The sequence below is a fragment of the Tachypleus tridentatus genome, chromosome 9 (genome assembly GCF_004210375.1).
Source record: "Tachypleus tridentatus isolate NWPU-2018 chromosome 9, ASM421037v1, whole genome shotgun sequence".
In the NCBI taxonomy this organism is placed as follows: Eukaryota; Metazoa; Arthropoda; class Merostomata; order Xiphosura; family Limulidae; genus Tachypleus; species Tachypleus tridentatus.
The window spans coordinates 19,878,966-19,904,795 of NC_134833.1; the positions used below are offsets into that span (position 1 = coordinate 19,878,966).

Below are 25,830 nucleotides of genomic sequence, written 5' to 3' on the forward strand. Positions count from 1 at the left end.
GAAGATTAGACAACCACGTTGATTTCAAGTTACAACAGATCATCAGGGATTTTACTTGATAAACCAAAGATTTCACAGGTATTTACCCATTAATTTCATTTATCTTTGATTGAAAAGTAAAACATAGTATGCATGTATAAGTGTATTGTGTATAGGTCAAAACTATGAAGCATTTAGCCGGTGTTGTGTCTTCTGTGAGATCATTTTGCATTGTGTATCAGCCATCCAAAATTGTACTGATGATTGTGGCATACACTTAAAATTGCGATTTACAATCCAATTAATACTATACTTATGACTAGATAATAACCTTACATGTTAACTGACCAAGTAATATTTCTAAACAATTCTAGAATGAATTTTGAAATTGTCATTGGGCTATTTAGAAGTGCCTAATTTAATGTAATGTAGTAGTTACATTATTGTAACAGGTGCTTGTCACACTTATGATAATGAGAACAATATCACAATCACAGTTTGACCTGTGTGAATAATGTGAAAAACCAGCCTTTCTGTGAAGGCCAACTGTAATTTAGACATTTTGTTTTGGTGCTACTATGACCATTCAATATCCAGGCCGCGGGTTTGCTTTGTTCCAGCGCGCGATTCCCGCCTCGAACGTCTTAAGTGTATGATCACCGAGCCGCTGACCATGGTGTACGCTCTGCATACGGCTAACGATCAGCTCAGCACGATCGAGATCCAGATGCCAGCCGCACGCCATCCCCCGCTCACTCCCATTAGCTGCCCACAGTTTTACAACATGCCCTATCAAAGCTGTGTTTGTGTTCCCCAATTAGCCCTGTAATTTGACATTATCACTACCCTCTGATTAAGTACTAGTGCTATATGGATAAAGATAAGCACTTTCTTTAACAGTGTTTCACGGATATGTTCTGGATTTTTATGTGCTATTAATATAATTTGATTATTTCAATGCCGCAGAGCAGTTGTTCGTAATGTTGAACTATGTTTAGTTGTTATTTGTTCCTTATTCATGAAATGACCCAATAGTATGTATGTTACATCTTTTTTTTTAGATTTCGATGTCTGAAATGAATATCCTTTGTAAACCCTAATGCCAATATAAGGAGAGAAATTCCCATTTGTTTCATACAAACTAACACAACTTGGAAGTAAGAAGTGGTACCAGCATTCAGCCTGCTCGGTGGTCACTTTGACGTTCGTGCGCTCTGTATAAAAGGGAGTTATGTTTGTTTACGCGGCTCTCGCTCTCTCTGGTACTCGGCCTCACACTGGAACACACACTCAGTTTAGATTAATAAAAGGATATCAAAATCAGCGCTCGTTTTCAAACAAGGACACCAACACACAAGACAAGAGTCAGACATCACCCACCAAAATATGAACTGGTCATACTACACATAGGGTTGATTATGCAACGCTACCTGCTACCCAAGAAGAGACAGCAAGTAGATGGTCCTACAAACACATGTGGTGCAAGTGAGGAGGACAGTGGTGATCGTGATGGTGAGAATGCGGGCACGACTAGTGCGGGATCCAGCCGCAAGAGGACACCACTAACACCTAGGGTGAAAAACTACTACCAGGACCCAAGGACCTGAGCCAGCTTCCAGATAGTGGTCCAACCTGTCCATACTTGAAGAGATACCCGGCCACAGAATACAGCGGCCAGTCAAGGTCATTCAACAAGAAATGGCGTGATCAGCACTCGTGGTTGGAGTACTCTGTGACCCAAGATGTTGCATTCTGCTTCGCATGTCGTATTTTCATTCACACACACTTCAGTAAAACTGAGAAGTCCTTCACCCTTGAAGGCTTCCGGAACTGGAAGAAGGCGACCACATCACTGAAGTCCCATGATAACTCTACAGGACACAAGTTTGCCATGCAAGCTTGGGCAGAGTTTAAATTGCAGAAAACAAAGGGTGCAAGGATCCAACATGCTCTCGATGCAAGCCATGCTAAAACTGTGGAGGAAAGCCGACATTACATAAGAGTCGTGATAGATGCACTGCTCTACACAGCCTGCCAGAATGAAGCCCAGAGAGGTCACAGGGAAGATAGTCAGTCAGATAACAGGGTAAATTTCCTGGAACTTCTTAACATGATCTTCAGGTATGATGAAATCGTGAAGAAGAAGCTAAGTGGTCCTGGCAATGCCAAGTACACACATCATGATATCCAAAACGAACTGCTTGACATCATAGCTGAAATGATCAGGAAGGATATCAGTTAAGAGGTCATGGAAGCTGAGCGTTTTGCTCTAATGGTGGATAAAACAAAGGATGTGAGCAAACAAGAACAGTTATCCATTGTGGTAAGGTACCTCCACCAACAGAGCCTTGACAAGGAGTTCCTGGACTTCACAACTGCTAAGGGTCTGGATGCAGATTCATTGCTCAAGAAAATCATGGAGACTCTGGCTAAATGTGGTATTGACCACAATGCCTGCATTGGCCAGTGCTATGACCGAGCTACAGCCACGTCAGGGCACATCAGTGGCGTACAGAAGAGGTTCAGGAGAGAGGTGTCTCAGGCTGTGTATGTCCACTGCTATGCACAAAGGCTCAACCTTGTGCTAGTTGATTGTGTGCACAACGTCCAGGCTGCAGCAGAGTTCTTTGTGACAATTCAGAAGCTGTACAAGTTCTTCTCTACATCTGTTGTGCATGAAGAATTTCTGAAGGTACAGAAGGAGCTTGAACCCGTGAACCAGCACATAGAGTTGAAGCGACTGTCAGATACAAGGTGGGCCTGACAACATGCTGCTTGTCTGGCTGTGAAAAGAACCCTCCCTACCATTGTGTCAACCCTAAAGCGTCTTGTGGAGGGGGACAATGTCCACAGAGCCACTGAATCAAAGGGCCTGTGCATCCTCCTAGATAAGCAGTTCGTAACCAGTCTAGTGGTCATAGAAAAACTACTGCTGATAACAAAACAGCTATCAGACCCCCTCCAGTCACCTGACCTGTAGCTGGCCTTTGCAGAGGACCTAGTACAATCTGTCATCTCTGATCTCTCAGAAATGAAAACTGAAGCAGTATGGAAAGTCTTGGATGAATCTGCTGAGGATATATGTAAGAAAGTGGGAATGCTTGAGACGGTGCGTCAAGGTGGACAGCGATCTGTCCCCAGACACCTGGACGAAATCATAAGCACATCTAGTACTGGCCAAAGAGATGAACCAACACCAGATGTCAGGAGACACACCTTCTATGCTATAATAGACAGGATGCTTAACGAATTGAATAGAAGATTCTTCTCTGATGCTTGCAGTGTTCTGATGGGTGCAACTGCAGTGAACCCCAAACACTCCACATTTTGGACAAGCAAGCACTCTTAGGAATGGCAGCAAACTATGGTGTGGCAGAAGATGACCTCGCAGTGGAGGCTCACCAATTGAACTGGCTAATTGCCAGAAAGAAAGATAAAGGGCAGGAAGTATCCACACCATTGGAGCTTGCAATCATGCTGGAGCCATACAAGGATGCCTTCATGGATCTCCACAAACTTGTATGCATCACTGTGACCCTGCCTGTCACTTCAGTTGCCTGTGAGAGAAGTTTCTCATGTCTGAAGCTTCTCAAGACATACTTGTGCAACAGCAGTGGTAACAACCACACCAGCAACCTTACTGTCATATCAGTAAACTCCAGGAGGACAAAACAACTTGATATTAATACTGTTATAGACACATTTACTGCCAATCACCAGAACAGGTGAATTGTTTTGAAGTAATATTGACTATAAACACAACATGATAAAAGATAGTTAGCCTGATAGTGACCTTACTTTTCCTCAGAGTGTATTAACTTCACATGGGATAATTCGTTTCTGCTATGTAAACTATGTCTTTATGTTATATTTCTTTTGATTTGTAGCTTTACTCTTAATGGTATATTAAATGTTCAATCTAAGCTAATCTTGATTTTCTTTATTATTATGTATTACCTTAGGTGGAATTTAGGTGAGCTTCCTCTTTTACATATACGCATATTTTCATAAACAGATTATTTCTAATTTGTAATAATGAATTATTAATCAGAGTATGAGTTTCCAATGATAACTGTATTAAAAACACAGTTCAAAATAGTACACCTTCCTGATATGTACCTTGGTATTTACATTATTATAATTTGCCATCTATACTTCATATTGATGGCATTTTGGGAAGTCCCTCCACAGTTTACCTCGGCCCTCCCCCCAACGAAAATATCCTGGCGCCGCCACTGATTTGTAGGTTTTCATGTTATGTACTCTTATAACCGTTGAAGATCATCTATTATGCTTCTCCAGTTATCTCAGTGGTTAAACTATAAATCTACAGACCTAAAACGCTAAAATTCGAGGTTCGAAACACGTGGTAGGTAAATTACACATGGTTCATTATGTATCTTTGCGTTTAACAACAACCAACTCTGTCATTTTATTTATTTACTTTTGCTAGAGGAATTTTGATCTTTAAGTACCGATGACTTCCACATTAGAACTGTTACAGTTTAATAGATATTAGACTTTTCGATACTGTCGAAAACTCGAAAGTACAACAGCTATTAACGTTCGCTTTGATCAAGCGTGTTGCCAGGAGCTCACAGGTCTTCACGTGTTAAGATTGCAGCTGTGTCAAAAAAAATCACGTTTTAAAGAAAGCCACAGTGATTTTGTTGCACTCAATGTGGTTTCATACGCATGAGCATTACCCATAATCCTTGCGCATGAATGCCGATAAATTCGAAAGGTTAACTCCAGTTTCGTATCACTGTTTATTGTTGGTATAGCTACACAGTGGATTGTCGTTGCTGTGTCAACCAGGGGTATTTAAATCCGTATTTCAGCGTTATAATGTTTCAAATGTATCACTGAGCCACTGGAATGAGGTTGGCGTTGCAAATACGTCTTTTCAATCGCGAATTTTAAGGACTGATATAAGTTAATTTACCGAAGTTCATGGTTATGTGCGTCATTGTGATAAATATGAAATATTGGAGTGATTTCAAGAATTTAAATGACACATTGACATCAGAAGCGTCATCTACTGAGCATGTTGATAAATTATTCCGGAAGAATAACGTTTCCCGCCATAAACTAGGTATGACCCACGCCTGATTTCAAAGTAATAAAATCAGTAAGTTGAAGTGAATATTACCCTTACAAGTCGTAAGGGGACGATACGAAGCAGGTAATTCGAGCGCTTGGACCAGGACCTTCAAGTTTACATCTGATGAAGCTTACTGGACCGCTATAAAACCAGACTACAGAAGATACCGTGTTACAACCTTCTCTCAGAGAAGCAATAGTTGTTTAGGATAATGGTAGAACAACATTGTTATACTAAGCACGTTAACAGTACAGATCGACAAGGATATCAAATAATTCATGCGACTTAAAATCACCCTATCAAGTTCTTAAGCGAAAAACCGACCATTCAAAACATTAGTTACGATATATCATGCGTTAAGAAGATCGTTAACATTTTCGGTATAATAATTTAAAATGTTCTTAATAATTAACGTTTTCGTCTACTACGTATCTACCTGACCACATCACCGGGGCTAGTGCCTAGACGGGTCGGATTATCGCTACAAGGTTTCTCTAGGTTATCTAACAGGTCTGTTAATATCCGCTTATAATATTCTGATAAATATATGTTTCTTTGTTGTTGTTGTTGTTTTTTTTATAAATGGTAAACAAATCACGCACGTACCTAAACATCTTTTCATTCCAATTTAACCCAAGAGATGGCGATACATATCGTTGGATATACATGCGATCGTTTTAAACATAAAGTGTATGTATACCTTATACAGGTATAACACGACAAAAAATAAACAAACAAGAGTATTAAACATTAAGAATTTTAAAATGACGTAGAGTTAGTCCTATAAAACGTAATGAAGAAATAATTTAAACCACAATCATAGATTTATAAAATATAATCTCTACTTTGGCAACATTATGCACTTATATATTTGTGATTGTGGGTTTTAAATCTTGTAAAAGTTATATCTGTCAGGGATTTGGCTATACTGAAAGTTTATAGATGTTGTCTTCATTCCATGCACATACAAAACCTGAACAAACCAATGGGGAAGAAAATAAATTAACGGAAAGTAGAGGTCAATAATTATTTGTATAATTTAACAGAAAGTAGAGGCCAATATTTATTTGTATAATTTAACAGAAAGTAGAGGTCAATATTTATTTGTAGTATTGCCATGAGAAATACCAAAAACAAAATAAATGCTGAAATACAAATATCACTGATACTCGCTGGATAGATATGAAAACGATTTTATTAAACTGTTTCATTTAGCAACTCAAGTCCCAATGGCTGGACCAAAACCCTTAATTTCACGAGTGATAAAACTTATGAAACAATGATATAGACACACAGGTTTGATTTTGTTTGGTTTCTTTTGAATTTTGCGCAAAACTACGCGAGGGCTATTTGTGCTAGCCGTCCCTAGTTTAGCAGTGTAAGACTAGATGGAAGGCAGCTTGTCATCACCACTCACCGCCAACTCTTAGGCTACTCTTTAACCCACGAATAGTGGGATTGACCGTAACATAACGCCCCCACTGCTGATAGGGCGCGCATGTTTGGTGTGACGGATAGGCAAAGAGAAAAAGACAATTAGCTACAGGGATAACAATGAACAGAACAGATCAAAAATCCCAGTTTCACAAGTGATAAAAGATTATGAAACGATGGTATAATCAAACTGAACAAAAGAGCTACGCAGATCACGATGCCACTTACATTAACGAAACAAACTCACACTGTCATTCTCAGTACAACTAGTTTGTATATCAAATCGTACGGGTACTTTTAAATAACCTTCATTAGAATTGGGGAAGAAGCCAACACGGAACTTACAATATATACAAAAAATGTTCATATAAAACCTACCAGTTCTTTCACTCATGTTTAGAAACAAACTATACAAAACTAGTAGTTCTACATCTCATGTTTAGAAACAAACTACACAAAACTAGCAGTTCTACATCTCATGTTTAGAAACAAACTAGCAGTTCTACATCTCATGTTTAGAAACAAACTATACAAAACTAACAGTTCCTCCCCTCATGTTTAGAAACAAACTACACAAAACTAGCAGTTTTACATCTCATGTTTAGAAACAAACTACACAAAACTAGCAGTTCTACATCTCATGTTTAGAAACAAACTACAGAAAACTAGCAGTTCTACATCTCATGTTTAGAAACAAACTACAGAAAACTAGCAGTTCTACATCTCATGTTTAGAAACAAACTACAGAAAACTAACAGTTCTACATCTCATGTTTAGAAATAAACTACACAAAACTAGCAGTTCTACATCTCATGTTTAGAAATAAACTACACAAAACTAGCAGTTTTACATCTTATGTTTAGAAACAAACTATACAAAACTAGCAGTTCTACATCTCATGTTTAGAAACAAACTATACAAAACTAGCAGTTTTACATCTGATGTTTAGAAACAAACTACAGAAAACTAGCAGTTCTACATCTCATGTTTAGAAACAAACTACACAAAACTAGCAGTTCTACATCTCATGTTTAGAAACAAACTACACAAAACTAACAGTTCTACATCTCATGTTTAGAAACAAACTACACAAAACTAGCAGTTCTACATCTCATGTTTAGAAACAAACTACAGAAAACTAGCAGTTCTACATCTCATGTTTAGAAACAAACTACAGAAAACTAGCAGTTCTACATCTCATGTTTAGAAACAAGCTACAGAAAACTAGCAGTTCTACATCTCATGTTTAGAAACAAGCTACAGAAAACTAGCAGTTCTACATCTCATGTTTAGAAACAAACTACACAAAACTAGCAGTTCTACATCTCATGTTTAGAAACAAACTACAGAAAACTAACAGTTCTACATCTCATGTTTAGAAATAAACTACACAAAACTAGCAGTTCTACATCTCATGTTTAGAAACAAACTACACAAAACTAACAGTTCTACATCTCATGTTTAGAAACAAACTACACAAAACTAACAGTTCTACATCTCATGTTTAGAAACAAACTACACAAAACTAGTAGTTCTACATCTCATGTTTAGAAACAAACTACACAAAACTAACAGTTCTACATCTCATGATTAGAAACAAACTACACAAAACTAGCAGTTCTACATCTCATGTTTAGAAACAAACTACACAAAACTAGCAGTTCTACATCTCATGTTTAGAAACAAACTACACAAAACTAGCAGTTCTACATCTCATGTTTAGAAACAAACTATACAAAACTACTTTTCAAAAAACAATAATTTGTGGAATTAACGTTCATCGTTTAAATAAAAACAGGAGTTTCGAGCTGTTTAAAGTGAGTTGTGTAAGAACAGCCAATCAAACTCTTAGTTAAATAATCCTTCTTTATTTATCGGTGTTTTTCTCCAATGAATGACTATAGTACATACAGGAATACAGAATATATATTTCATAATGAGGATATACTTTTGTTCACTTTAAGTAATGAATGAATGATGTTTCTGAATACCAGGTTTAGATGAAAACTTAATCATACCTTAACATTTATTAGTAGATATAACACTTAGCAGAACAGAAAAAGCATACATTTAGGATTTAGTTTATCAACACAAAACTAGTTAGGAATAATGTACATTGTTTACCAATCACATTGTATAATGACATAAGTTAAAGTTAGTGGACTTTATACTTGGAAATATATTTATGTTTCGACATCATAAAAAAACTTATTATTCTTTAATTTATTTAAAAATATATACTTGCAAAAGGTATAAAATCTTGCACGTTTAATTACGGTTTTTACAAAATACGTGTTAAAAGCTCTCCATTTATTTCTTTTTATATTAAATCGTGAATAGTTTGATCTTGGAAGATTCTTCTTTTGGTCTCCAGTTACAGTCACCATGTTCTGTAAAAAGGAAACAAATATATCTTAATTAGAGTATTTAAAAAATCACTAAGGTAAAAACAGCATATTACTGGTGAACAATATGTATTTTTAAACAATACTTATAAAGTAATGTAAACAGGTTTGATTAGTTACACGTGAGCATAGAAACCCAACTCTGACAATATTTTAAACTAATTTAAACATAACAAATATTCGTCACTGTACTTACACTAGATAGAACTATATACGTGTATTAAAGACGCTGTTTTATTGGTTATATTTTGATACAAACATAAATCTAAATTATGTATACTTTACGATATCAAACTTACATTCTTTGAACATTCCTCGAGAATCTGTCTTCTTCATTCTACAAATGGAAACAGACAGATTAATAAGCATCTATACAATATCATCATTATATTAATAGGTAACTACTCTATATTGTGCCTTATGTTTGACGTACTTTAGTTATTGAATGACAGCCTACATTATAATAAATATGAAGGCCTTGCTCGACATATAATCACCAAGCTACATGTGCTCTTAAAACGTATATAAACTGTATTAAAATTAATGTATAATACATACATAGTATTTTTGCTAGCGGCTTCTCTTCAAAGGTTTGTTTGTTGATGTATTTGTAATTAAGCACAAAGCTACACAATGAGCTATCTCTGATGTGCCCACCATGGAAATCGAAACCCGGGTTCAAGCGATGTAAGTCCACAGACATACCGCTATGCCACTAATGGGCTCCCTTCAAATTAGTAATTCATTTATTAGGTAAATACAAAAAAAAGATATTTACCTGAATATTACCACTCCGCTGATAACAAGGATTAGCAGTAAAACAACGCCAAGGACAACACCCACAACCACAGTGTTTGTCTGTGCAGCTGTAACAAAGAAATAAAGTTCACACAAGTGTTGTAGTTTACTTCTGTATCTGAGAAACTAATCAATCTAAACACAACGAAAACTTTGTGCTAAAAGCAATTCAGTAGGAAGTATTTAAGCTACATAAAACGTTACGTAATTTAGTCACTTATAGGTTTATATCATTAATTTTCTAGCTGTTTGTATTAATATTTCTTTCGTTAAATGACACACAGAATATTTATAAACAATCATAAATTAGGTTCTCACCACTGCTGACTTAGATTATGATGTAGAACCAAACAAATCAACACATTGTTTGAGGAACATTAACAGAACCAAACAAATCAACACATTATTTTAGGAACATTAACAGAACCAAACAAATCAACACATTGTTTGAGGAACATTAACAGAACCAAACAAATCAACACATTGTTTGAGGAACATTAACAGAACCAAACAAATCAACACATTGTTTGAGGAACATTAACAGAACCAAACAAATCAATACATTGTTTGAGGAACATTAACAGAGCCAAACAAATCAACACATTGTTTGAGGAACATTAACAGAACAAAACAAATCAATACATTGTTTGAGGAACATTAACAGAACCAAACAAATCAACACATTGTTTGAGGAACATTAACAGAACAAAACAAATCAACACATTATTTTAGGAACATTAACAGAACAAAACAAATCAACACATTGTTTGAGGAACATTAACAGAACAAAACTTAAAACATAACAGAATTACCAATGTGATATAACAGATAAAAACAAAATTACGGTTTAAACAGTAAATTAAGATATAGTTAACATTCTCACCAGGCAAGACAAGAAATTACAATGTTTCCGAATCATGAACAGTGGTTACACAATAACGAATCCAGACACACAAACACCGTGTGACTAGACAATAAAGAATCCAGACACACAAACACCGTGTGGCTGGACAATAGAGAATCCAGACACACAAACACCGTGTGACTAGACAATAAAGAATCCAGACACACAAACACCGTGTGACAGGACAATAAAGAATCCAGACACACAAACACCGTGTGACAGGACAATAAAGAATCCAGACACACAAACACCGTGTGACTGGACAATAAAGAATCCAGACACACAAACACCGTGTGACTGGACAATAAAGAATCCAGACACACAAACACCGTGTGACTGGACAATAAAGAATCCAGACACACAAACACCGTGTGACTGGACAATAAAGAATCCAGACACACAAACACCGTGTGACTGGACAATAAAGAATCCAGACACACAAACACCGTGTGACTGGACAATAAAAAATCCAGACAAACAAACACCGTGTGACTGGACAATAAAGAATCCAGACACACAAACACCGTGTGACTAAACAATAAAGAATCCAGACAGACAAACACCGTGTGACTAGACAAAAAAATAATTCAGACAGACAAACACCGTGTGAGTAGACAATAAAGAATCCAGACAGACAAACACCGGGTGACTAGACAATAAATAATCCAGACAGACAAACACCGTGTGACTAGACAAAAATAATTCAGACATACAAATACTCTGTGACACAACCAGACAGTGAATAACCAAGTTAAACGAATATCATGTTATTAGAGAGTAAAACAATCAAGAAGAATGAATATCTAATTAAATATTAAGGAATCAATACATGCGAGTATGTTGTTGTTAAACAGAAGAGAATCAACACATGCGAGTATGTTGTTGTTAAACAGTAAAGAATCAACACATGCGAGTATGTTGTTGTTAAACAGTAAAGAATCAACACATGCGAGTATGTTGTTGTTAAACAGTAAAGAATCAACACACGCGAGTATGTTGTTGTTAAACAGTAAAGAATCAACACATGCGAGTATGTTGTTGTTACACAGAAAAGAATCAATATATGCGAGTATGTTGTTGTTAAACAGAAAAGAGTCAATACATGCGAGTATGTTGTTGTTAAACAGTAAAGAATCAACACATGCGAGTATGTTGTTGTTAAACGGTAAAGAATCAACACATGCGAGTATGCTGTTGTTAAACAGTAAAGAATCAACACATGTGAGTATGTTGTTGTTAAACAATAAAGAATCAATACATGCGAGTATGTTGTTGTTAAACAGTAAAGAATCAACACATGCTGTTGTTAAACGGTAAAGAAAGTCATGTAAGTAGACAATATTTCAGTAATATAAAATATATGTTGGAAGAAACACCATAACTGTGTTTAGTTGAAGAGCAGTAAACAGTTGTGTACAAAAATAAATATTTATCCTCGGTTTTATTTATAGAAGGTACGTCACTTCTGGTACAGAATCAGACACTATGGTTCTAAGTGGACTTTGAAATTCACGATAAAGGGAAGACAACTTCTCTTTAATATGTTCCAAAATTGTTCACTTACACTTTAGAGCTTTGTTCTCTTCTTTACAAAGTCTTCCAATGTATCCTTTTTCACAACTGAAAAATGCATAACAAATCTCTGTTACTTTAATACCAATCATAAGAATATAAGGAAACAGTTCTAGCTTTCAAATACACACATTATACCATTCTAAATATACAAGTTTATCGTTAAAAATAACTATTTGATCACAAACTTACTTGCAAAAAAAACCATTATCTTCCCTGATACACTTTCCGTTTTCACAAGGATCGTCTTCACAATTACCTAAAACACAAGAACATTTGTTACAATAACCTATTTTACACGTTTTCTTTTTATATTTATGGCAAAGATTGTTGTTGTTGTTTTTGAATTTCGCACAACGCTACTCGAGGGCTATCTGTGCTAGCCGTCCCTAATTTACCAATATAAGACTAGAGGGAAGGCAGTTAGTCATCACCACCCACCGCCAACTCTTGAGCTACTCTTTTACCAATGAATAATGGGATTGACCGTCACTTTATAACTCCCCATGGTTGAAAGGGCGAGTATGTTTGGTGCGACAGGGATTTGAACCCGCGACCCTTAGATTACGAGTCGAACGCCTTAACCCACCAGGCTATGCAGGGCCGTAATATAAAAGAGACAGTTACTATCCTAGCTAGCTCTCATAAACACGTTATCTTTCCGTAAACAGAACTGAGAGTTATTTTATCTAAGTTTCATTGGATAATTTTGTGTGAGCTTCATCCATCAATGAGAACCCGCTGTTAATTACATGCATCACTTATAAACATTACCTCCAGTAATTTGATCAACATCTAATAGCTTTGCTAGCAGTGTCAAAAGGATAGCTTCATAAAATCCGGACACTGAATAGGTTGTTACAAGGTTCGGCATGGCCAAGTGGTTAGGGGGCGCTCGACTCGTAATCTGGGGTCGCGAGTTCGACTCCCCGTCACACCAAACATGCTCGCCCTTTCAGTCGTGGGGAGCGTTATAATGTTACGTTTAATCCCAACTATTCGTTCGTAAAAGAGTAGCCCAAGAGTTGGCGGTGGGTAGTGATAATTAGCTGCCTTATACTTCTAAATTACGGACAAATAGCCCTTGTGTAGCTTTGCACAAAATTCAAAAACACAAAAACGTGGTTATTACTCTAAGAATTATCTATGGCACTGGTATTCCACCTTACTTTTAACTTAGTTCATCTTAGCACGGCTACTATAAGTATGACTAGTGAAATATTAGCTAATAAACATGTTACAGTGACAAACAATAAAACTATACATTATCATGCGCAGATATTTAATATTAATAATGAATATAGTAGCACGCTTACCGATACAACCCTGTCTTGGGTCTGTCTTATGTTTGGGTAACTTGTAACCGCTTTTACAAACACACGTGTAGTTGCCTTCTTCGTTCATACAATCTGTGGAATCCGATGGGCAATCATGTGATTTCTTAGCACATTCGTCAATATCTAAGTAAAAATAAATAACGTCATTGAATGTTGTTTTCATAATGTAAATAATCAATTAATCTTTTTTTATCAACTGAAAATTAAACACACATAACGTGGTCCTCACATTAATGCAAAGAGAATTGCTTCAAACAGAATTAAAAAAAAAACACGCTTGCGCATACATCGAAATAACGTTTCGTCAGTGTTAGCGTATAAACATGATATAAAGAAAGTAATTTTAATTAAAGAATGATATATAAATACGAAGGAAATTAAACAACACCGATTTATATCTGATTTTAAGTTCTTTGAGCTATTCATGTGATGTCATCTAGGTAGTGTTGGTGAATTATTCATATACGGTGACGTAGAAGACATGATATTTCCAAGTTCTACTCTTCCTATGATTTTAAGAAAGCATTTTTGATGAAATAATCATATTTTATGAGGTTTACACCAATATACTTTTTAATTTCGAGAATACTTCATGAATATTCTATTTGTTACTCGTCCAAAAATAGCTTAATTGGAACTTACTAATGCTTCACTTATTACATATTTACATTTTCTTTATTTTGGGGGGAGATGGTACATCATGCAGATGTAGTTTGTCACGTGTCCAGAATTAATTTAATTATTGGAACTTACTAATACTTCAGTTATTATATATATATACATTTTTTGGGGGGTACATCATTCAGATGTTGTTTGTCACGTGTCCAGAATTAACTTAATTGGAACTTACTAATACTTCAGTTATTATATATTTACATTTTTTGGGGGTACATCATTCAGATGTTGTTTGTCACGTGTCCAGAATTAACTTAATTGGAACTTACTAATACTTCAGTTATTATATATTTACATTTTTTGGGGGGTACATCATTCAGATGTTGTTTGTCACGTGTCCAATTGGAACTTAACTTAATTGGAACTTACATCATGCAGATACTTCAGTTATTATATATTTTATTATTTTTTACATTTGGGGGTACATCATGCAGTTGTTGCTTGTCACGTGTCCAGAATTAACTTAATTGGAACTTGCTAATACTTCAGTTATTATATATATTTACATTTTGGGGGGGGTACATCATTCAGATGTTGTTTGTCACGTGTCCAGAATTAACTTAATTGGAACTTACTAATACACGTGCACAACCTTATATTTTTACATACCATGTCTAAATAACCATATGACGAGTCTAGTTATATACCATATTATAAATTTTTGTAGAAGAGATGTATTGGTTATAAAAAAAGACCTATGATTATCCTATTTAGTGAATATTGCAAACTTGTAAGCGAACAAACTCAGGTAATGACGACAGGTCAGACTTAGAATGTTTCGAACCTTGTATTCAGTTGTTTCTTATTACAAACAGAAGTAATAATCTGAAACGTAAACCGGAAAAAAATATTGTTTTTACAGATACGCAACACCGACATGACCTTCATAAATACAGTTAGTGGCGCTTCTCAGTGTGAGATCAAATCTAATGTAACGTGGAACTACACAGTTTGGTAAATACACAGAGATACTTCCATAAACGGTCAGTGAAAGTCAAGTGGTAGCTATCCGTGAACTTACACTTGTTGCACCACTTAGAACTGGAAATTATATTACAGTTACTGAAAGAAATTAGTTTCGTAAAGTAACTACAGCCTGATTTTAAAGTGATTTCCTTCGAAATAAGTGAAAAAATAAACAAAGAGCTTTGGAAACCCTGTGAACAAAACAAAACACAAGTTTTACACTGATCTTAATAAAGCTTATAAAGAATCAGTACATTTACTCATATGCAAAAATTACTAACCAATGCAGTGGTCAATTTCTGCAATGTCGGCTATTTTAGTTGACCAAACGTTTTGATATCCTTTATAGCATCGACACTTGACCTGTCCATTTTCGTCAGAACACGAACTGGGAGTTGGACAGAAGTTGGGTTTGTTGTTTGCATCACATCGTTTATACTCTGATAAACTGTCTTCTGATAAAAGAAACAGAGAAACAAAAATATCCACATTTCATAGAGGTAAACTAAATAGGTTGTATGTTTAATTTGCTCAACAGCTATAACGTTGTGTATTCCAGAACACTACTTAACATTGTGTCACAGATAATATATTTTATTACTAGTTTCCTATACTAGTAATTGAAAACAATCCCATCAGGAAAATAGGAAACGGTGAACTTATGTATAATATAACATTTTAAAACACATTATTGTAAGCTGTTGTTATTTAAAAAAATCGCCTTTTATTTGGAAAGAGTGTTTGAATCTAAGTTATTGTTTATACCCTTTCTGTTTGGTCTGAGAAAAGTTTTCTGTTTATTAAACAACCAAGAAAACAGATTATCTGATATACAAGTAAGATATAAAATAGTTATTAAGATATATATTATTAGGATACTTTAATCGTTAACATAAAGTATCCTGTGTACAAACAATATATTATTATAATTTGAGAGCAAACAATGGTAATGTGTTTCAACAATCGCGGAATGTTTTGTCGTTTGTTAGGTAAAATAATACTTCTAGAAGAATAGTTTTCACGTGAGGTCATAAAATCCAAAGGCCAGGCATGGTCAGCTGAATAAGGCACTCGACTCATAATCCAAGGATCGCGGGTTCGAATCCTTGTCACACCAAACATGCTCGCTCTTTCAGCCGTGGAGGGTTATAATGCGACGGTAAATCCCACTATTTGTTGGTAAAAGAGTAGCCCAAGAGTTGGCGGTGGGTAGTGATTATTAGCTGCTTTCCCTCTAGTCTTACACTGCTAAATTAGGGACGGCTAGCGCAGATAGCCCTCGTGTAGTTTTGCGCGAAATTCAAAACAAACAAAATCCAATAATTCTAAGTTACATGAAATTCAAGCAACTAAACACAAGTTAGTAAAAAAAAACTTGTTACAAAGAAGAACAAAGTAACAACTTCATATAACTAAAGATTTTGGTTTGTTTTGAATTTCGCGTAAAGCTACACGGGGGCTATATGCGCTAGCCGTCCATAATTTAGCAGTGCAAGACTAGAGGGAAGGCAGCTAGTCATCACCACCCACCGCCAACTCTTGGGCAACTCTTTTATCAACGAATAGTGGGATCGACCGTCACATTATAACTCCCCCACGGCTGAAAGGGGAAGCATGTTTGGTGTGCTCTCAAATTGAATACAAATAATACTTACTGAAATTTTCTATGCTTTCACTTGCAACAACCAAACTTGGTGGAATTATGCAGATTCCTGATGATGTGTTTGCACTCTTACAAACTCCTTCAACACTTAAACGAGTTATTGGAGCTTCCTTGGAATTAAAATGAATGAAAATCTCATAATCAGCTTGTCCATCTTTCTTCTCTCTGAAATACACAATCAACCTATGAGAAAATCTATTGTTTCATAAAGAAAATAAATAATAACTTTTTTTTCTTTTGTGGATTTTAGTGATACATTTGAAGGTGAACTTCCAGTTGTTTTTGAATGTAGATGGACAGTTGATTTCAGTTAATAGGGAATCCGAAAAATAAGTATGATGCACACGTGCAGTTCCTACCAATTTATTATATCTTATAAATTCGATCATTAAAAGGGAATATCTTCCAAAATAAACATTTTTATAGCTCGTCCATTGTCACAATTTTGCGAAATCTATTGAAATAGAAACGTAATGTATTTATTAACATAAAACAAATAATATCTTTAAAAAATCTTCATATAAAGCTTAAAATTGTATTTTCAACTAAAATCTCTATACAGAAAATCATTGTTGACTAGTTGTACATTTATTGAATATTTAAATCAAATTATTGTTGACTAGTTGTACATTTGTTGAATTTTTAAATCAAATTATTGTTGACTAGTTGTATATTGGTTGAATTTTTATATCAAATTATTGTTAACTAGTTGTATATTTGTTGAATTTTTATATCAAATTATTGCTAACTATTTGTATATTTATTTGATATTAATATCAAATCATTGCTAACTAACTTTATATTTGTTGAATTTCTATATGTCAAAGCTGTTAAAGACATTGAGCGAGGAAAGAAAATATATTAACTAGTTTAAACGAACTGTTCGTGTTTTATAAAAAATGTGAATAAAAACAAAGACTAATGGCTCTAGCGATGGTCGGGATATGAGAGTAAATCGGTACATTTTAATTTAGACCGAAAATATCAAAGCATTTTTATTAAGCGCAACAATAAACATTAAACAATAAGTCTTGTTTAATAAATCGATACTGATATATTTAAAGATGTTTTATGAACATAATAGTATAAGCCTTAAATACTTGAAAGCAAAACACACTTTATAGCACCAGAACATTAGACTTTAGGTATTGTTCTAATTATATGTTTATGAATAATATTTCGAGCTTTAAGTTTAGGGACAATGTAATTTAACACTCAATTTTGAAATCAATCTTCTAATTTCTCAGGTAAAAACTTAATGTCTAATTTTGTGACAAAATCACAAGTTACACTATCAGCTAGAAGAAGAAATATTTATTGGAATTTATCTTAAGGAATGTTAACACTTGTTCATTTCATCCATTCACAATTGAATTTTACTTACGATCGATCAGAAATATAAACATCTGTGAAAGTTTGTCCAAACAAAGATTTTAGCTGAAAAAAAATGAAAAAACAGAGATTTTTAAAAATCCTTTTCGTATATGAATTCAAAGAAATAAATAAAAAAACGAGTTCTTAACATATTTTATTTGAAATATTAATCGTAGTGAGAAAGAACCTTGCTATTTAATACCCTGTGGGCACTTGAAGAGTTAATATTCGTGGTAGTTACAACACTTAATCATGAATATTTTGTTCTTTAATTATAATAATTGCAGATATGTAACAGTTGGATATATGCTCTGTTTTAATCGCACGAGTGTCTATATAACACTACTTTAACCAAATTAGCTCGGTTAAAATATTTACCCATAATACTTTCCTAACATAGTAAAATGTTCTTAGTTTGAGAATAGCATGGCAGATGTGCCGTATTTACGTCAAGAGACGTATTCGTAATACTTCCTTAGCATAGTATGTTGTTTTTAGCTTAACGCAAAATATGCTGCGCTAAAGTAGAGTTTTTAAAACAACGGTTTTGCTGTAGGATTCTATTACAGACTAACAATATTCTTACTGCCTTTACATCATGGGCAAGATGAAGTTAACAATAGCATTTAACACTTTCGTTCTCGTGTCATATATGATTGAAGCACAATATGATGTTAAATCCATATCACGAAAATGTAATTCACAATACGCTTACATTTCTATTTAAGTCTGACTCTGTAAGCTTTTGTTATGGTTTTAAAATTATGTTTAGGCAGAAAACGAAAGCGTTTACTGGTATACACATACATTATATTACAACACAAAATTTTGTGTATATACAGAGGGCGGACAAAAAGTGACCTCTCTTGAAAATGTTGTTAATTTATTATATAGTTTATTAGATAACAGAAATATAAGTTAAACTTTATATATTTTTAGAACTTACTCTATAAGATCTGTTCAAATATGATATCAAATCCTAATTTTAACAATGGATTTAGTAAACACTTGAACTTTTCATGATTTTACTTACATTTTCTCATAAACTATGTTGTTCACCTGCTGTAGTTTATTATAACAATGTTGTTCACCTGCTGTAGTTTATTATAACAATGTTGTTCACCTGCTGTAGTTTATTATAAAAATGTTGTACACCTGCTGTAGTTTATTATAACAATGTTGTTCACCTGCTGTAGTTTATTATAACAATGTTGTTCACCTGCTGTAGTTTATTATAAAAATGTTGTACACCTGCTGTAGTTTATTATAACAATCTTGTACATCTGCTGTAGTTTATTATAACAATGTTGTTCACCTGCTGTAGTTTATTATAACAATGTTGTACACCTGCTGTAGTTTATTATAACAATGTTGTTCACCTGCTGTAGTTTATTATAACAATGTTGTACACCTGCTGTAGTTTATTATAACAATGTTGTACACCTGCTGTAGTTTATTATAACAATGTTGTTCACCTGCTGTAGTTTATTATAACAATGTTGTACACCTGCTGTAGTTTATTATAACAATGTTGTACACCTGCTGTAGTTTATTATAACAATGTTGTTCACCTGCTGTAGTTTATTATAACAATGTTGTACATCTGCTGTAGTTTATTATAACAATGTTGTACACCTGCTGTAGTTTATTATAACAATGTTGTACACCTGCTGTAGTTTATTATAACAATGTTGTTCACCTGCTGTAGTTTATTATAACAATGTTGTTCACCTGCTGTAGTTTATTATAACAATGTTGTACACCTGCTGTAGTTTATTATAACAATGTTGTTCACCTGCTGTAGTTTATTATAACAATGTTGTTCACCTGCTGTAGTTTATTATAACAATGTTGTACACCTGCTGTAGTTTATTATAACAATGTTGTACACCTGCTGTAGTTTATTATAACAATGTTGTACACCTGCTGTAGTTTATTATAACAATGTTGTACATCTGCTGTAGTTTATTATAACAATGTTGTACACCTGCTGTAGTTTATTATAACAATGTTGTTCACCTGCTGTAGTTTATTATAACAATGTTGTACACCTGCTGTAGTTTATTATAACAATGTTGTACACCTGCTGTAGTTTATTATAACAATGTTGTTCACCTGCTGTAGTTTATTATAACAATGTTGTACACCTGCTGTAGTTTATTATAACAATGTTGTACATCTGCTGTAGTTTATTATAACAATGTTGTACACCTGCTGTAGTTTATTATAACAATGTTGTACATCTGCTGTAGTTTATTATAACAATGTTGTACATCTGCTGTAGTTTATTATAACAATGTTGTACACCTGCTGTAGTTTATTATAACAATGTTGTACACCTGCTGTAGTTTATTATAACAATGTTGTACATCTGCTGTAGTTTATTATAACAATGTTGTTCACCTGCTGTAGTTTATTATAACAATGTTGTACATCTTCTGTAGTTTATTATAACAATGTTGTACATCTTCTGTAGTTTATTATAACAATGTTGTTCACCTGCTGTAGTTTATTATAACAATGTTGTACACCTGCTGTAGTTTATTATAACAATGTTGTTCACCTGCTGTAGTTTATTATAACAATGTTGTACACCTGCTGTAGTTTATTATAACAATGTTGTACATCTGCTGTAGTTTATTATAACAATGTTGTACACCTGCTGTAGTTTATTATAACAATGTTGTACATCTGCTGTAGTTTATTATAACAATGTTGTACACCTGCTGTAGTTTATTATAACAATGTTGTACACCTGCTGTAGTTTATTATAACAGTGTTGTACACCTGCTGTAGTTTATTATAACAGTGTTGTACACCTGCTGTAGTTTATTAGATCTTATTATTCTAGTTAACCAACAAAATGATCAAACAAGTTTCTCTTTAATTGTGGAGTATTTAAAAGATATCTTAGAGATAAGAGAATTGATGTTAATTAATGGCCAAGTCAATCACCTGATATCAATCTGACTTACAATTTATGGGCTGATTAACAAAAGATCTCAAGCCAAACACGGAAGATGAACTTTTTGAAGTAATACAAAGAAAGATGGCAAACAATCACTCACTAATATCTGTACAAACTCATTGAAAGCTTGCCACGTCGATGTGAGGCAGTACTGAAATCTAAGGGAATGTTGACTAAATATTAACTTGTGAAACTAGTTTGTGTTATTTTAAGTTTTATTTTACGTTTGATTATTACAGAGAAACTTGTTTGATCATTTTGTTGGTTAACTGAAATAATAAAATCTAAGAAACTACAGCAGGTGTACAACACTGTTAAGAGAAAATGTAACTAAAATCATGAAATCTTCAGGTGTTTACTGAAGCCAGTAATAATATTAGGATTTGGGATCACATTTGAACAGATCTCGTCGAGGAAGTTCTAATAACATATAGTTTTACATATTTCTCTGTTATCTAATAAAAGATATAACAAATTAACATTTTAAGGGGTTCCATTTTTTTACCCCATGTGTGTTTATATAAATATATATATATATTGCAAACAAACTTCTGATTTGTAAATCTTTGTCAAATTAATTTGGTTTGTTTTTTTATGTCTCAACTGGGTTATTTATTACAAAAATAAGATTTACTTTTTAATGAAACTTTGTAGAATGGACGACAACTCCCTGTTGTGGAGATACAAATGTAGAGGACGACGTTTCGAAAGTCTTCCGCCTTTCGTCTTTCGGCCAGTGTGTGTGTGTGTGTGTGTGTGTGTAGAGAGCCATCACGGGCCCCAGGGCAGCAAGCATTAAGTCCCCCCCCCCAAACCCCCCAAGTGGGAAGGTATTATATATAGGTTCTCCTCCCGGACCTCGGCCACACTCCAAGTGGGAAGGTATTATATATAGGTTCTCCTCCCGGACCTCGGCGCACTGGCTCCTCTTATCCCCCTCTTGTTGGACCTCTGTGTGTGCAAATTAACGTGGCAGGGGTTTAGTTTAGAGAGAGAGAGAGATCAGAAGATTTCTCTCTCCAACTGGGGTGTTCAGGAACGTTGTGTTTCTCTTCGTCCCCTCACGTGAGAAATTGTTAAAATGTCCATGGGTTTTTTTTTCCTTTAGTTTTGTTTTGATATTTTTGAGGTGGAGTGGGGTATTTGTAAGTAATAAGAAAGACGGGAGAACTGGACGAGAGCAGCATAAGTGAAGTGAGCCAGACCTTGGACAGAGTACTCTGGCGGCTGGCGAGTTAATTTAAAATTAACTATAACTGGATAAACTGTAAGCTATAACTGAATAAACGGCTCTTTTCAGGATTGGGTGAGTATGTGGCTGGGACCTACAGGTCCTATGCCAGAGATTTTGCTGTGGGGGGAAACGGGTCTGAACAGTTTTCTAAACAGAGATCCCGGATTAAAGGCGAGTAACCCGTGGCTGCCATTGGTTGAATCTACAGGAAATCTCGCCTCCAATCAAAAACAGTAATAATCCAACCAATTATAACACGCTCTTCATTATCCACCAGGACACTATGAAAGACCGACAACACCTTACACACACACTTTCTGTATGCATTAATAACCTTGATTTTCTTTACAGCTACTTCCGGGCACAGTCTGGTTAGATTATCCAGCGCCCTGGCCGTGAAAATGGGTTTTCTCGGGGTACTCTCATATCTTCACACACACACACCTAAATCTGATGCAGTGGATCTTTAGATCCCCGTCAAGGCAACATCCTTGCCAGGCCCCGATTGTGTCGTTTGAGCTATTTTTTTTCTCATGTGTATTCCTCCTTTTCGGACTACGGGCGCCGCCCTGGCCTACCTCCCTTGTTCTCACTTAACACGTCCATACTGCTTCAACTCACTTCAGAGCATCAAACAAACCAAATTAAAACAAAGGAAAACCTCCACGCACAGGTAGATAAATAATCTTCCACGGGAGAGGTCGAAGAGGAACTACAACGTCCCTGAACAACTCTGTTGGCGAGAGAATTTCTCAGACCTCTCTCTCTCTAAACTAAACTTAACCACTGCCAATGTTTCGACAGTGACCTGAAGGTGAAAGGCGAAAGACTTTCGAAACGTCGTCCTCTTCACTTGTGTCTCCACAACAGGCAATTGTCGTCCATTCTACAAAGTTTCATCATGAATACTCTGCCAAAACAATCTATAAAAGATTTATTTCTTGTCAGAATAAAAACTATACGAGCGACATGGATTTGGAAGTGAATAAATGAACTTTCGTGTAGATACAGGAAAACCCTATTTATACCTATTAACCTTAAATATGGTGAAAAGTATTATTTAGTATGAGGAAAAATTAGGGCCAAAGCGAAATTCTACAAATATGTTTACTGTGGTTATATATATTAAAATAAATTCAACCTACACTTTCTTCGATCTCTCTTCTCACTCTACTTGTGGTCGAATCTATACTTTCTGTAAACGCTACTGAACTAGAAGTTAGTTTTTCAATTACAGTAAATGTCCCCTTGTAGGTACTCGTGGCTGGAAACGAAGATATTAACAATGTTGTTAGCACAACTAAACCCGTTCTGTTATCAACTCCAAGATATAAATAATTAAACATACCCATTAAGATACATTATGGGATAATAATTATAAAACAAAGATCATATTGTATAATGTCAAACTATTTTGTAAAGACAGTTATCTAGAATGATAATATAGCAACCATATTACCAATATGATAATTGTACTGAAGAATATATGCAGGAAATAATATCAAAAATAGCACAAATTGAAATTTAAATAAAACCTACAATACAACTTATTCCAAAGTAATAAACACATTATTTAATGTCGTATAAGTGACCGTATCATCAAACAAAATACAAATATTGTAAAAATACGTTGTTTTTTTCATCCAGTGTTATTTTCAAATTATACCTAATATTTGTTTCTCTAATTTGGATAATTAAATTTTATTTTCGGAATGAAATAATTCATATTTTCATATAATTAAGAAATAATGAGGGCATATTTCAAGAAGCCCACAGAATAATTTATTGTACTATGCTTTGGCAGAAAGTGTGTTCTGTTTTCTTCTCAGTATATCTCTGGTTGCCTAAAACCTTTTAAATATCAGAGTTTCATTTTCATTAACCCTGTAAACATTATATTGGAGGTAAAGTACATTTCATCCTTAGTTGTTAGTTACAAAAATCAACCTCAGCGCAAAAAAAAAGAGTGGTATACTTATGATACTGTTCATAGAGGTGGTATACTTACGATACTGTTCATAAAATTGGTGCACTTACGATACTGTTCATAGAGGTGGTGTACTTACGATACTGTTCATAGAGGTGGTGTACTTACGATACTGTTCATAGAGGTGGTGTACTTACGATACTGTTCATAGAGGTGGTATACTTACGATACTGTTCATAGAGGTGGTATACTTACGATACTGTTAATAGAGGTGGTATACTTACGATACTGTTCATAGAGATGGTGTACTTACGATACTGTTCATACTTAAATATATTGTTAGCATTATAGTTGTGAAAACAGAGAGTAAAAATATACAATTATTACAAACATTAAATAATCAGAGAGTAAAATTTACAATTATTACAAACACTAAATAATCAGAGAGTAAAAATATACAATTATTACAAACACTAAATAATCAGAGAGTAAACACATACAATTATTACAAACACTAAATAATCTGTGAGTAAAAATATACAATTATTACAAAAACTAATTAATAGTGCCCATGGACACAGCGATATGTCTGAGGATTTATACCGCTAGAAATTGGGTTTTGATACCCGTGGTGAGCAGAGCACAGATAACCCATTGCGAAGTTTTGTGCTTAATTCTAAACAACACAAACAATTGTATTTTTAAAATCTGAAGGCCAGTAGAACTATAGTACAATATGCATAACATCTAATCAGTTTGAACATGTCATACTTAACATTAATTTCTTTTAAAATAGTCTGTATTTGTCTTTTAAAGCTGTCTTACACCAACCATGACAATTAGTGTGGATTATTTGATACTTGAAAGTCCACAGTATTTGTATCTTCTAACAAAATACACCAATACAGTTCACAGTATTTGTATCTTCTAACAAAATACACCAATACAGTTCACAGTATTTGTATCTTCTAACAAAATACACCAACACAGTTCACAGTATTTGTATCTTCTAACAAAATACACCAATACAGTTCACAGTATTTGTATCTTCTAACAAAATACACCAACACAGTTCACAGTATTTGTATCTTCTAACAAAATACACCAACACAGTTCACAGTATTTGTATCTTCTAACAAAATACACCAATACAGTTCACAGTATTTGTATCTTCTAACAAAATACACCAATACAGTTCACAGTATTTGTATCTTCAAACAAAATACACCAACACAGTCCACAGTATTTGTATTTTCTAACAAAATACACCAACACAGTTCACAGTATTTGTATCTTCTAACAAAATACACCAACACAGTTCACAGTATTTGTATCTTCTAAGAAAATACACCAACACAGTTCACAGTATTTGTATCTTCTAACAAAATACACCAACACAGTTCACAGTATTTGTATCTTCTAACAAAATACACCAATAGAGTTCACAGTATTTGTATCTTCTAAGAAAATACACCAACACAGTTCACAGT

At 34.4% G+C, this 25,830-nt stretch overlaps 2 protein-coding genes across 4 annotated transcripts in view; one reads left to right on the forward strand and one right to left on the reverse strand.

The window, feature by feature from the left end:
- Positions 1 to 1,397: 1,397 nt before the first annotated feature.
- Positions 1,398 to 2,221, forward strand: LOC143227297 (zinc finger MYM-type protein 1-like). Its single transcript, XM_076458754.1, has 3 exons — positions 1,398 to 1,491; positions 1,572 to 1,910; positions 2,010 to 2,221. Exons 1-3 carry the CDS (start codon positions 1,398 to 1,400, stop codon positions 2,219 to 2,221), a joined length of 645 nt encoding a protein of 214 aa, XP_076314869.1.
- Positions 2,222 to 8,365: 6,144 nt separating this feature from the next.
- LOC143224811 (uncharacterized) overlaps positions 8,366 to 25,830 on the reverse strand; it is a 74,779-nt gene continuing 57,314 nt past the window's right edge. For 2 of the 3 annotated variants that reach the window (XM_076453140.1, XM_076453138.1), the window contains 10 exons: positions 23,559 to 23,677; positions 18,222 to 18,274; positions 16,830 to 17,002; positions 15,456 to 15,629; positions 13,513 to 13,656; positions 12,389 to 12,455; positions 12,189 to 12,244; positions 9,701 to 9,788; positions 9,222 to 9,259; positions 8,366 to 8,907 (listed from right to left, as the gene is read on the reverse strand). In XM_076453140.1, coding sequence (XP_076309255.1) covers positions 8,906 to 8,907; positions 9,222 to 9,259; positions 9,701 to 9,788; positions 12,189 to 12,244; positions 12,389 to 12,455; positions 13,513 to 13,656; positions 15,456 to 15,629; positions 16,830 to 17,002; positions 18,222 to 18,274; positions 23,559 to 23,677 — 914 coding nt within the window. In that variant the 3' untranslated portion in view covers positions 8,366 to 8,905. The remainder of the gene's footprint in view (positions 8,908 to 9,221; positions 9,260 to 9,700; positions 9,789 to 12,188; positions 12,245 to 12,388; positions 12,456 to 13,512; positions 13,657 to 15,455; positions 15,630 to 16,829; positions 17,003 to 18,221; positions 18,275 to 23,558; positions 23,678 to 25,830) is intronic. The other variant, XM_076453139.1, reaches the window with a different exon arrangement.

What these genes read in the sequence shown, in the direction of transcription:
- LOC143227297 (XM_076458754.1), top strand. Translation starts at nt 1,398, where the DNA reads ATGCAACGCTACCTGCTACCCAAGAAGAGACAGCAAGTAGATGGTCCT. An exon ending in GGACAGTGGTGATCGTGATG is followed by an intron (nt 1,492 to 1,571) that starts GTGAGAATGCGG and finishes AACTACTACCAG; the next exon opens with GACCCAAGGACCTGAGCCAG. An exon ending in TAAATTGCAGAAAACAAAGG is followed by an intron (nt 1,911 to 2,009) that starts GTGCAAGGATCC and finishes TGCTCTACACAG; the next exon opens with CCTGCCAGAATGAAGCCCAG.